The 12,968-nt window shown below is 39.8% G+C and overlaps 1 protein-coding gene and 1 long non-coding RNA gene across 3 annotated transcripts in view; both read right to left on the bottom strand.

Moving 5' to 3' along the window:
- Window positions 1-12,968, bottom strand: part of LOC103032624 (probable phospholipid-transporting ATPase IIA) — a 291,393-nt gene that overhangs the window by 227,500 nt on the left and 50,925 nt on the right. Inside the window, exons 25-28 of one of the 2 annotated variants that reach the window (XR_007423853.1) lie at window positions 12,824-12,932; window positions 12,662-12,719; window positions 10,193-10,396; window positions 3,276-6,473 (exon numbers count right to left, since the gene is read on the bottom strand). Coding sequence is in view for 1 of the 2 variants with exons in the window: in XM_022677214.2 (XP_022532935.2) it covers window positions 6,337-6,473; window positions 10,193-10,396; window positions 12,662-12,719; window positions 12,824-12,932 (508 nt within the window). In the remaining variant the exon portion in view is untranslated. Of the gene's footprint in view, window positions 1-146; window positions 6,474-10,192; window positions 10,397-12,661; window positions 12,720-12,823; window positions 12,933-12,968 lie in introns of those variants that run through there. The other variant, XM_022677214.2, reaches the window with a different exon arrangement.
- Window positions 147-12,968, bottom strand: part of LOC125780593 (uncharacterized) — a 241,396-nt gene continuing 228,574 nt past the window's right edge. Inside the window, exon 2 of the long non-coding RNA XR_007423859.1 lies at window positions 147-3,275. This is a non-coding gene — a long non-coding RNA (uncharacterized LOC125780593). The remainder of the gene's footprint in view (window positions 3,276-12,968) is intronic.

Genomic DNA, 12,968 nt, shown 5'->3' with positions numbered 1-12,968 from the left:
AAAATAACTTTTTAGCCTCTGAAACAATATGTGTATGTTAGATTCTTGTACTTTAAACTCTCAGGCTTTTCTTATCCTTTAGGCAAAACCATAGCTTCCATGTTTTCTACCATCGTTAATACAAATTAATAAAACTCCCAGCAATATTAGGAAAAGTTTATCTTTATTTCAACACCACTGAGACTTTTTGAACAATTCGTCCCTTTTTTTTTGTTCTGCAATTATTAGAGTGCAAATTCAAACTCAAATAAGAAAAGTTAATAAATAAAAGCCTTTTTTTTTTTCATTGTTATTTACAATTCAGCAATTCACAATTCCTCAAGAAATAAAAAGTAGTCCCGGCATTTATATTTATAAAACCACAATAACAGCAACAAAAGAAGAGGTCACATGAAAACACATGGCATTCCATCCCAGTCTGGGTCCACATTATCACGTCTAAAAAGAATCGTCAGTGTAAACTCGAGTCCGTGCAAGAAATTCGGAGCGACCCCGGGGGGATATTGCTGATAATGGGTTTCCATGGGCGCCTTATCTAATGCCCTACTCCTACAAAAATGTGTTGTTTGTTTTGAGTCATTGTTCATTTAGTGACTAATAACTATAACAGACCCAGGCCTTTGAGCCTTCGTGGTTCCAGTCATGCAGTTTATTTTATTTTTTCACAGAAATTTTTAAGGAAATGTGGAAAAGGTGAGCCTGATAAAGCTGTGATTCATTCATTTGACTCTGTACACACAGCATGTAAAAGTGGCCCAAATCTCATCAAATTAACACCAAAATAGATGCTTATTTGGCTGTTCCAATTATAAAATATAAATATCCGCCTGAACAGTTCCTATACGCTCCTAAACTGATATGTACTGTAAGTGCAAAAGAGCAGAGCTTCACGTGAAGTTTCGGTTTCATTTTCGGTTTCATTTTCGGCAGAATCTAAAAAACTATCAAGCTAATGAGTTCCAGTGATTGACAGCTGGGCTTATCACCAATAGTATGTTTGAGTTCCCAGTTTTAAATTCTTCCTGATGAAAAGTTGTGTGTTTCTGTGTCTTTAGCGAAGGCATTAGCATTATTTATTTTCTTCTTTCTTGTCTATTTTTGCACTTAACCAAGACTGAGATCTATTGCCTGTCCATCAGAATAGACATTTATCAACCAATCAAACAGCAGCTTAGCTATGCCCAGTGCACTGAATAAAAAAATAAAATAAATCAATAAAATACAATATGTTCCGCACTATATATATGTTTTCCTTCTAATATTGTACAGTTAAGCTAAGTAAACAAAACTGTAATTTTAAAAAAGTAAGCTACATTAAGCTTAGATTTCCAGATTTCCACTAAGGCTGGGTGCAGCAGAAAGAGCTAGCGCTTATAGCAGCTAATGCTAATACTGCTCCAGCCTTGGTGCTGGAGAAACTTCACTGAAACTCCTGCATAATTCTGCAATTTAGTGGAGTGGCTTTACTGCTCCTTAATACCTGACTGGTAACATTTCTACACAAGTTGCACTGATTATTTTGGGAAAAATTACAGGATTTTTAGTGCGCCTTATAATGCAAAAATATAGTATGCAACAGTTAAATAAAATAAAAATAATAATCTTGAACAAATGATTCCACTACAATGCCCCAAAAAAATACACAAAAAATAAAAGTATTGCTTGTATAAGTATTGTTTTGAATGCATTACAAAAATTAAAATAATTCAGATTTTTTTTTTCATCACTGCAACTAACTCAGGTCTGAAAGTGTTAATTCAGAATCGAAAAAATTTCTATAATTCAGTGTGTTTTTTTTTGTGCTATTCACAAAGATCGGATTTGGGCCACTGGTACCACTGCTGTGTGAACGTAGCCTTTGTTTCTATTTCTATTGTAAATTTTATGAGCTATTTTCTATTTTTTGACTCTTCATCTTCTCCACTTTTTAATATTGCACTTAAATATCTGATTTGATGCTCGTCCCTCACACGTATACGGGGGTCTTTTTATCTTATTTAATGTTTTTTTAAGTCTTATGAGACTATAAGAGATGTTCACCCCTGATCGGATGATCAAACACAATGAGAAAACTGACCGAGAGAGAGAGAAAAAGAGAGAGAGAGAGAGAGAGAGAGAGAGAGAGAGAGAAGGAGTCTATATGGCACCAGTTTAGAGTACTCCTTCCACTACACTACACATGGCAGACCGTCACTACTTTTACATCGGAATAAATCCACACACACAGAGAAACACAGTTAGGAAATGTTAAGTGCACACTTCTGATCACTTTCACTATTTACAAACCTGAAATCACTGAGCGGCAAAGAGGCTGAACACCAATTCAGTTTAGGAAACCTTCAAAACAGTTGACACGTGAAGCGATTTGGCCCTTCTTTTTTTTAAAAAAGTGAGAATGCGATTCTATTTAAAGGCATAAATACTTTGGAGTAGGTTATTTTTAATGTTATTTTATGATAGGAAAAAGTGGTTAGAACTCGCCAAACTCTCCAAATGTCAGCGCAAGAGAGTCAGAGAGGCCAGTGGCCATCATGGCCAGCGTCAGAGGTCACCACAAGAGTGGACAGAGGCCTCAGAAAAGGGACAAAGTGAATTTTTTTCCCCAAATGTTTACGGCACTACACTCATTTCCATGCTCTTTAGACTTGACCCACTGCTGCCATTCATCATGCCCTGGAACACAGTCTCAGTCTGAAGCTGCACAACATGCTTATAAACTACAACTGTAACGGAACTATACTATATAGCAGGGGTGTCCAAACTTTTTTTGTTGGGGGCCAGAAGGAGAAATATATTTGAAGTCACGGGCCACAGACTCCGTAATAAAACAAATAATGAAATATACCACTTTAAATAATACTTTTTTCCTGATTATTTCATTTAAACACCATTTTCTTGACTTACTATCTTTATCTTTGACAGTGTTGTGTAAACTAAGATTTTTTGATGTTTGATGTTTAATTTCATGATGTCTCTTAATATTAAACTCCTTAATTATGGCAACTTTTACACTCTTTTGCCCGTTTTTCTGCACTAGAAATGAGCACTCTCTCCGCTTTTAGACTCTTTTGCCCGTTTTTCTGCACTAGAAATGAGCACTCTCTCCGCTTTTAGACTCTTTGGTCCGTTTTTCTGCGCTAAAACTTCACTCTCTCCGCTTTTAGACTCTTTGCTCTGTTTTTCTGCGTTAGAAATGCGCACTCTCTCCGCTTTTAGACTCTTTGGCCCGTTTCTGACATCTAGCGTTCAAACTTTGAATCTCACATTATAAAAACCTGCTTAACAGCGGGCCAACTTTCATTCTATTTCTAAAATACCTCGCGGGCCGCTCCAAAAAAGGAAACGGGCCGCAAATGGCCCGCGGGCCGTAGTTTGGACACCCCTGCTATATATGATCTGGAGGATTAGAGCTGAGGCCACATTCAAGGCCATCCCCACAAACACAGCCTGTTTTGGGGAAGAGCCTTACTGGTTTATCCCTTTGAACCACATTAAATTAGCAGTAGTGGTTGAAATATGAGTAGAAGTTGTTATAACTCTCAAAAAAAACAAAAACTGCTTGCTAATATTATGGCACAAGAGGGGAAAGCCTTATAAGCAAGTCCTTATAGGCAAGTCTGTTTACTCGGCGGCCATCTATGCAAAACATCCATGCAGTTATTCCCAATTTCTCAAGACCAAGCTCTGATTTTAATGAGAATTAATGTGTTTTTGGATTTTACCAGTCTGCATATAAAGAAACCCTCAAGAAGCCTTGGGATCGGACTGCGATTGAATCACTTAAGGCATTTTCACACCAGCACTATTCTGGTTATCGTGTTTTTTTTTTTTTCAGACATCCTCTGAGACAATCACAGGCTGAATTATCTACTGTTGAACTCTGTGGTCTTCCGGTAATTTTAGTCCTGTTTTGACGCACATCTCTGAGTTTCGTCAGCTCGCGTTTAATACAATAGCTATTTGTGAGATCCACGTAAACATACCAGCGAGTGGAAATGAAGGAGCTACTGAACGTGATGTCATGTGACCGAGGAAGCCTAAAAATTCACTGGTCCTCCTGTTTTTTTTTATTGCAGTCCGGATGCAGGAGTTTCATCACTGAGTAGAAGTGTGAAATATTTTTCACAGACGTCCCCCTGAGAAACTAATCCCATCTGGATAGGGCTTAATAGAATGGAGGACATAGGATAACTTAGGGCGTTTTAACACCAGCACTATTCTGGTTATCGCAGTTATCGCTCTAAGATGCAGATCTAAACAACTTGACCGAGACCTCCTAGACCTTCTCTTTAAGTGATGAAGAGAAAGAAGTGGTGAGAAGGTGATCCCGTTTTGTTCCGTTTCGAGCTATAAAATATGCTCCTTTAATTTAAGCTAAAATGCTGATAAGGCGCAATTTAATCTGATATATTAACGCTAATTACCACAGCTATGAACGAATGCTGTCTCTGCTTCATGCTGTTTACACACGTGGTCTGTGCTGCGTTCACTGAATGCTGAAATGCAGTGTTAAAGCAGCTATAGATGCTGGAATCCGGAATCTTTTAGCTATATTTACTTTTTTTGCTTCCACATCAGACAGCTTTGACCAATCAGAGGAGACAATGTGCTCGCCTGTGTGAAACCAAACCAAACTGAGGGAAAAACGCTTTAAGTAAATGAACTCATCAACTGATCCGGATACTGATAGAAAGGTGTTAAAATGCCCTTAAACCACATTCAGATGTAGCGAGAATTGGATCTTATTCACATTTAATTCAATTCTTATTAAAAAATGCTTGGTTTAAATATTTTGATAGAGCAGTTTTAATAGAGTTGATTATAGAGAAATACGTGAGAACCATTTAGTGTTTCATTGCTTTGTAGAACCCCCACTAGGGGCACAATGGGGTGCTTCTATCTTCTATATCTTCTGTGTAAATAATTTTGCAGTTTAGCTACATTTTAAAAAGTGCTGTCTAATTTTAAAGCCTGCAATTTTGTGATTTTTGGGTTGGGGGGGGAGGGGGGTTTTGGGTGACTGGAAATAAGTGCAAAGATGGCCGCAGAGTCAACAGATTTCCCATAATAACTTTGGTTCCAGCCCACTTCAAGTACTGGTGCAAGCAGTGAAACCAATACTTTCAATAAGTATATACTGTAAAGCCATATATAATGTAAATCAATAAAAGCATAACATTATGACCACTTATTTGTTTTTTACACCTATTATCCATTTAATCAGCCCCATTAAAAGCATATACGAGCTTTAGATTTTGTAGTTCTTTAATTACAGGGTGTAGTCCTGTATCTGTTTCCTCTCTCACTTCACCCTGTTCACTCCTTTCACCCTTTCCTCCTGTTTCACCCTGACCTTTAGTGGTCAGGACCCTACAGGATAGACCACCACAGAGCAGCATATTATTATTCGGGTGGTGTGATAGAGTGGAGGACAGTGAGTGATGATTAAACACAGTGTTTAAAAACTCCAGCAGCACGGCTGCTGTATCTGATCCACTACCTGTATCACCAGCACAACACACACTACGAACACCTCATACACCACCCAAATACAAACTACAAATTGTCTTGTATGATCAGTGGAGCTGAAGAAAAAAACTGGTGTAGAAAAACAAGGACGTGGTCATAATGTTATGCCTGATCTGTGGATCTCTTTATTTTTTTTTTATTCTTTTAGCTCATTTATTTTCCACCCTTCTTGTTTGTGAATTCATACATAAATAGAACTTATACTGTATATATATATATATCTACAGTATTTGCATTCAGAACTGACCAGAATCGAAAAAAAACAAACTGTAAACTAAGAAATGAGAAATGTAAGAAATGTTTTCCTCGCTCTGTGGCTCACAGACTGACATTTGAGAAGCCTTAGTAACCAACATGTTTAGTCATCCTCACCAGAAGTGACTCATTTCATGCAATTCACCCTAAAAAACGTTGTGATACAGCCAAGACGGCCCTCTAGGAGTCCAGGTCTGCTATATAGCTTCACTGACTGTGACTGGAAATGGCACAAACTACCAGATTCTGGTCCTTCCTGACTTTCAAAGCTTTATCTTTACCTCAGATAGTGAACAAACGGTGCCTCCTGCCTTTGCACGCAAATCTATAGGATGTCATTCACTTGATAATGCAATGCAATGCAACGCACACAGCCAGGGCCGCTGATCCGAAAGCCACGCCGCTAACTTTTTAATCTGGGTGCTCGAACATCTCAGTAGCAGATTTAAAAAGGGGTTAGAGCTCTGTTAGAGGTGAAGGCGTAGGGGTCCAGGAGGAGCAGTGCAGTGGGGCTTGTGGAGCTGGTCCAGGCCTCAGGCTGGAGACTCGGCTTTAGGAGGTCAGCTTGGAGTAGCTGGGAGGAGAGAAGCGTCGCCGCAGGTACTTCAGGATGTACAGCGGCAGACAGCTGACCAGAGTGATGACCGTCACCTTCCACACGAACGAAAGGGTGGCGATGAAGTAGACGTCTGTAGAGAGGATAGAGAGAGAAGATAAGATATGTGTATAAGATAAGATAACAAGATGAGATAATTCTTTATTAATAGCACAGCACAGAATTCTATAGAAGTGCAGAATAGAACAGAAGTGTCACAGAAATCTACAATACAAACAATATATCATCGCTGTCCTATGAAAAACTCTTATCTCCATTTTTGTCTAATTCTAGTTTACTACATAATTTGAACAGACAAAATCTCCCTTACACTGTGCCAAAATTTATTGATGAACGGACCAATAGAAACTCTTCAAAATGACCTGAAATAAACTATTTTTACATTCACTTCCATTAAAAGTTTACAAGTTTTTTTTCTCTCTCCTGTAAAGTTTCTGTTTTGGAGGTAAGTGTTTTTCATTGGACAGTGACGATATACAACAGGGGTGGGCGATATGGCTCTAAAATAATATCACGATATTTCATAGTATTTTTACAATAACGATACTCATGGTGATATGACAAAACACTGAATTAAAAAATATATATATTTCAAGAATACACTAATGCAGCAAAATGAAAATTAAATTGTATTATGCCATACAATATGATATGACACACCCCTGACTGAGATATTAAATAATACAGGAATTCTATCAGATTTGTAACAGAAGTCAATGATTCAGAATGTCATGATACTAATAATAATGCACTCCAAATGTCTCCATATATCCAGGATAACAGTAAAATAAATGATATAATCTGTCTCTAGTAGATAGGGTTGATGGTGCTCTTCCCTCTAACCACTACTAGGGTGATGTCGATCAGCACAAGGCTGCGTCTGTGAGCTGATGTATCGGAACCGAGTCGCTGCGCTTTTCTCCGAGTGCACTGTGATGCAACGCAGCAGTTTGAAAAGAGGCGGAGCCTGACTTCAAATGTTTCAGAGGGGGCATGTGTTAGTCTTCATTCTCCTTGTGCTGTGGCATCACCAGTGGGCTCAATCACACACAGTCACATACTATATCTCACACTCTCACACACACAGAAATGAGAGTCAGTGCTAATGAGGTAAAATTCTGCATTGTGTGACGGATGGAAACTCGCGTCACACTGAAAAGCAGTCAGACCTCCCTGCGTGACCCACCACTCTTTATTTAATGCGGTCAGGTGCCACACACAGCCGGTGCTGGCCCGCACTCTGAGCGTTACCCAGATCCAATGCCTCATAGACGCAGCTCAATGGCCACTCTTGTTCCTGTGCAGTGAATGTATGCCCAGGCTGGACACAGTCACTGGCCCCATCATGAATCCATCATCTCTCGCTACTCGTCTGCACACAGCAGCACATTTTGGACCACAAGGGTTCAGACACTGCTTAAAACTCCTGCTGGACTGAATTTAGTGGAGAAATAGACTTTAATTTACTTTGTTTAGCATTGTTTAGAAGTTACAGTACCAGTCAAAAGTGGGAAACATCTTTTCATTCAATGTTTTCTCTAGCTTTGTATGACTTTCTACATCATTGTAATGTAAATGTTATTTTAATATTAAAGTCATTAAAGCTATGCAGTTATTAAAGCTATACAGGAATACGTGGAATTATTAAATAAAAAGGGTTAAATTAACCAGAATAAGAATGTTTTATACTTGAGATTTTTCTAAATACGCATCACATTAATTTTTGAGGACAGATCTGCACACTCTTGGTATTTTAATCTCAGTGTCTTCATGAGGTAGAGCCGACTAAGGCACTAAAAGCCACTATAATCGAGAAATCGCTGGTTTGAATCCCGCTTATGCAGCTGTGTCCACTGTGCAGCGCACTGTGATGCTACTCAGCAGTGCTGCCAACCTTTTAACCTGTATTCTGAGCTGTTTGAATGAGTGAAATCTATTCAAAATATTGCCTCTACAATCAGGAGATCTCTGGTTCGAATCCCGCTCATGCAGCTTACCATCAGCTGCCAGAGCCCTGATAAGAGAGCCCAATTGGCCTTGCTCTCTTTGTGTGGGTACAGAAGTGGCGCTCTGTCCTCTCGTTACTCTCAGGGTGATGTCGATCAGCACAAGGCTACGTCTGTGAGCTGATGTATGGGAACCGATTCACTGCACTTTCCTCCGAGCGTTAACGCTGTGATGCTACTCGGGAATGCTCCATCAGCATCAGTTCAAAGAATTACAGTTTTGTTTACTTAGCTTAGCTTTACAGGTCTACCTGCTGAATTAGAAGGAAAACATAATGCGTCTTATGATTTTGTGCGCCTTATGTGTGAAAATATACGTTTATTGATTCGAAAATTCACTACTCACTTCTCTTGGATAGTGTAAAACAACAAAGCTACTACATGCTCCATCTCCATAAATGCTACACAGGCTGGTAATGCGACAAACACCCAGACCTTGGCCAGAGTGTCTATCTAGCAGGAAATGAGCAAAAGCCCGTGGCATTTCCTCTCCTGTGAGATGTCCACTGCTCTGGCCACAGCAGCACATGCCTGGGTGGTGTGGGAGACAGCTCTGCCCACACACTCCCAAACACCACCCCAGTGCGGGGGGCCACATTCCAGGATGAGCCGACAGGCAGGGTCTCGGGGCCTGGGGACAGGGGCCTGGCAGGCCGCAGTGCTGACACAGGGAAACAGAACAGCGATGGGGAAAGCCGCTACTGATGAACAGATCGCAGGGGAGAAGAGGAATGGTGTGAAGGAATTTAACTGCATTCTTTCACCTGGATACCTTTAAAACAGTGACGTCAAAACGGTTTTGTAGCAAGGGGATGTCGCAATGAGGTACTAGTGTGGCCTTGACTGCTGCCCTGGCATGCAGCTGGAATTAAATACTCTTAAACTGGCATTAATAAAAAGGATACACAGCAGGGTTGTGTGTTATATAACAAGACTTGGTCTGTGTCGATTTTTTTATTTTTACACAAAGTATTGGTCAAAAAACATCTTAAATTTAGTGGATTTTTATTATTTAAAAAGTTATGCATTGAAGATTAATACTAATGTCATCCAAACTATGGAAAAAAAAAACATGGAATGATTAAGCAAACAAAAAAAGAACATGTTAAACAAACCAGAATATGTTACGATTATATTTTAGATTCTTAAAAGTAAAATATCTTGCTTGCTAGATTACAGTTTTACACATCTTGGCTGGAGTTTTATGAGGTAGAGTCACCTGGAAATCAGGCTTTCAGTTAACAGCTGTGCTGAACTCATCAAGAGTTAATTACTTGAATTTCTTGCCTCTTAATAAAGTGTTTGAGAGCATCAGTTGTAAAGTAGTGAAAATGTAGAGTTACAGGTATACAGTAAATAGCTCTACTTGAGTAATGTTAGAACTACTTAACTAAGTAAATAAAAAAATACTTTAAGAAATGAAGATCAGTCAATCCGAAACATTGGAAGAACTTTTTAAAATTGTCCTCAATCGCAGTCGCAAAGAGCATCAAGAACGTTATGATTAAACTGGCTCTCATCAGGACCATCCCAGGAAAGGAAGAGCAAGAGTTTCCTCTGTTGCACAGGATAAGTTCATCAGAGTTATCAGCCTCAGTAACTGCAAGTTAATAAACAGCTCCCCAGATAAGAGCATCTAAATGCTTCTTCACAGAGTATTATGGTTTGTTTAACACTTTTAAGTTCCTACATGATTTCTTATGTGTTCCTTCATAGTCTTACGGATGAATTCCTTATTCATTTACAATGTAGGAAAAAAATGATATGATTTATTTTGTGCTCTCACCTATGAACTCGTGTAAGAAGACGAGGGAGGCGACGTAGCAGGCGAGGCTCAGCAGCTCGGCCACAATCATCAGCCAGTGCCACGTCTGGATCGTCAGCGCCACCATCAGCAGCTCCGTCAGGATCAGCGAGGTGAAGGAGATCGCCACGATGTGCACAAACTCAGACTCGAACAGCAGCAGGGCTCCATACATGATGATGCTGCCTGCAGAACAACACGCAAAACACAAAACAAAACAGTTGGTATAAGTGGATCAGATGCAGCAGTGCTGCTGGAGTTTTTAAACACCTCAGTGTCACTGCTGGAGTGCAGTCAAGCAATGGATTGCCTTTGCTGTTGCAGTGCTCAGAAAGCAGAGAGAGTTCTGTCCAAGCCCGCCCTGGCCCGCCCCCTAACTGTCATTATGAGCCCAAGCCTGATTTAAACCCCAAATTTTTTCTCATTTTCTCACAATTTAGCAAGGCCAATTGTCCCACCCATTCAGCCACTACTCAGCTGTATATCCCCTATCACTAGGAGGCTGAAGACTAGCACACGCATCCTCCGACACATGTGAAGTCAGCCACTAGACTCCGCCTCTTTTAGAACTGCTGCTGATGCAGCATTGCCAAGTAGCATCACATCGCTAACGCTCAGAGGAAAACGCAGCGACTCGGTTCCGATACATCAGCTCACAGACGCAGCTTTGTACTGATCGACATCACCCTAGGAGTGCTGAGATGAAATAGCGCCATCTATTCACCCAGAGAGAGCAAGACCAATTCAAACAAAAACCAAAAAAATAAATGTTTCATTAATGTTGCTATTTTTTTGCACTTTGTTTTCTGTCTGTCAAAAACAACTGCATTTTTTGGTATATTTTTTTGGATTGCCCCAAAATTAGGCATGATCCTAGTATTTTACCCATAAAAACTTTTCATAATCCAAAAAAAAAACATCACATCAACTCAGATGACTGCATTACATATGAAATCATCAAAACATACATCAAAATTTGTTTCGGAAATGAATCCTGGATGTTTTAGACGCAGCAGATTTTTTGCTCTTTCAGGAAGAGGAAGAGCACGATTTTCCATGTTTTTAGTCTCCCCCAAACTTCCTCCCAAAAGTGTTATTGTGACCTTGAGATCAGACATGAAAACACTTTCAGTGAATAAAAATTAAGGATGGGGTTTGAAACTAGTTATTTGTTTATTTTGTTCATTGGTTTGTTTTATTTGGATCCCCATACGTTCCTAAAATGATATCAGCTATTCTTCCTGGGGTCCATTGGGCATAAAACACACATATTATATGGAGCAGCCTGGTGGCCAATCTTCATTAATTGCACATTGCACCAGTAAGAGCAGTAAGAGTGTAACGCTTCAATTAGCAGGGTAAGAGCACAGTTTTGCTCGAAATATTGCAGTTCAAAAGAGGACAAATTGTTGGTGCACGTCTTCGTGGCACATCTGTGACCAAAACAGCAAGTCTTTGTGATGCATAAAGAGCCACGGTATCCAGGGTAACGTCAGCATACCACCAAGAAGGACGAACCACATCCAACAGGATTAACTGTGGACGCTGCAAGAGGAAGCTGTCTGAAAGGGACATAAAAATACGGCTGTGCACCTCAACTCTCCTGTTTCCACCAGAACTGTCCGTCTGGACAATAAATTATTGTGGTCTAAAACCAAGTGTTTTTATTTTATTGTCCAACCCCTGTACATTACCTATGTATATAAAAGAAAAGAAATAAACATAAAAAAAGTAAAAAATATACAAAATATACAAAATATACAAAAATAATTTCCCTACTCTACATTGTTTTCACTTTTATTTTATTAACTAATTTAACTCTAAACCTATTTAAACAAAAACAGCTCAGAAAGCAAGGAGAGCGAGAACGACTTGTTTTAGGGGTAAAAATCAGAGATCAATTAAAGACGAGGGGAATTCCTTGGTAAACAAAGACTTGCCCAAGAGCAAATCCTGCAGGCAAAGCCCTGTTAAAGCAAGAATAAACAAAACAAACACCAAACAAGCCTGAAGGAGGGAGACGAGTAATCCGGGGGAGGAGAGGTTTTGGGTGTAGCTCTAGATTTGCCCAGCTACGCCTCGAAAGGGCACAAAAGGCAATAGTGGAAAACCACCTTAGGTTATTCAACGTTTGCGACCTCAGACACAAATAAACTCTTCAAGCGAGGCAGGAGGAAAACACGTGCGTGGGCTGTGTTTGGGTGAAACAACATTCACCGTACGAGCGAGCGTGTCCGTTCTGTAACATTGTCTCTGAGCATGGAGATGCTCTTGTTTTCTTAGCCAGCCTCCTCACTGCCATCAGAAACAGAGTCACGCTTCATTCGGGGGTAGACGTAAATGGCGCACTCAATTTACAGCACTCAATTGTGTGTCGAGTGAAGGTTGCTAGTCATATACTGCATGTAAAACATGGCAGCGTCTGATAAAATAAACTTCAACCCGGCTTACCTTGGTAGATACTTATCAAGACCCATATTAGGAAGGTTTTGAAGGAAAGCGGCCGGCCCTGTAAATAATAAAAGGGTTCAGTTGTTACAGAGTTAATGAAAGCAGTATTTTTACTGCTTTTATATTTCTGTTAATTTGACAAGAAAAACACAAGTCAGATACCTTCAAAAGGTCCTTATAAAGTTCAGGATAGAGCATGGCCACCTCAGACTTGACATCCTTATCCAAAACCAGGGAGAAGACGGGGAACATGGTGTAGATCGTAGAGTAGCTGCAACAATACAGGACAGAGCTTTAATATTTAGCA

Source organism: Astyanax mexicanus, chromosome 13 (assembly GCF_023375975.1).
Source record: "Astyanax mexicanus isolate ESR-SI-001 chromosome 13, AstMex3_surface, whole genome shotgun sequence".
Lineage (NCBI taxonomy): Eukaryota > Metazoa > Chordata > Actinopteri > Characiformes > Acestrorhamphidae > Astyanax > Astyanax mexicanus.
The sequence above is the reverse complement of the archived record's forward strand: the minus strand, read 5'-3'. Positions and strand labels throughout refer to the sequence as shown.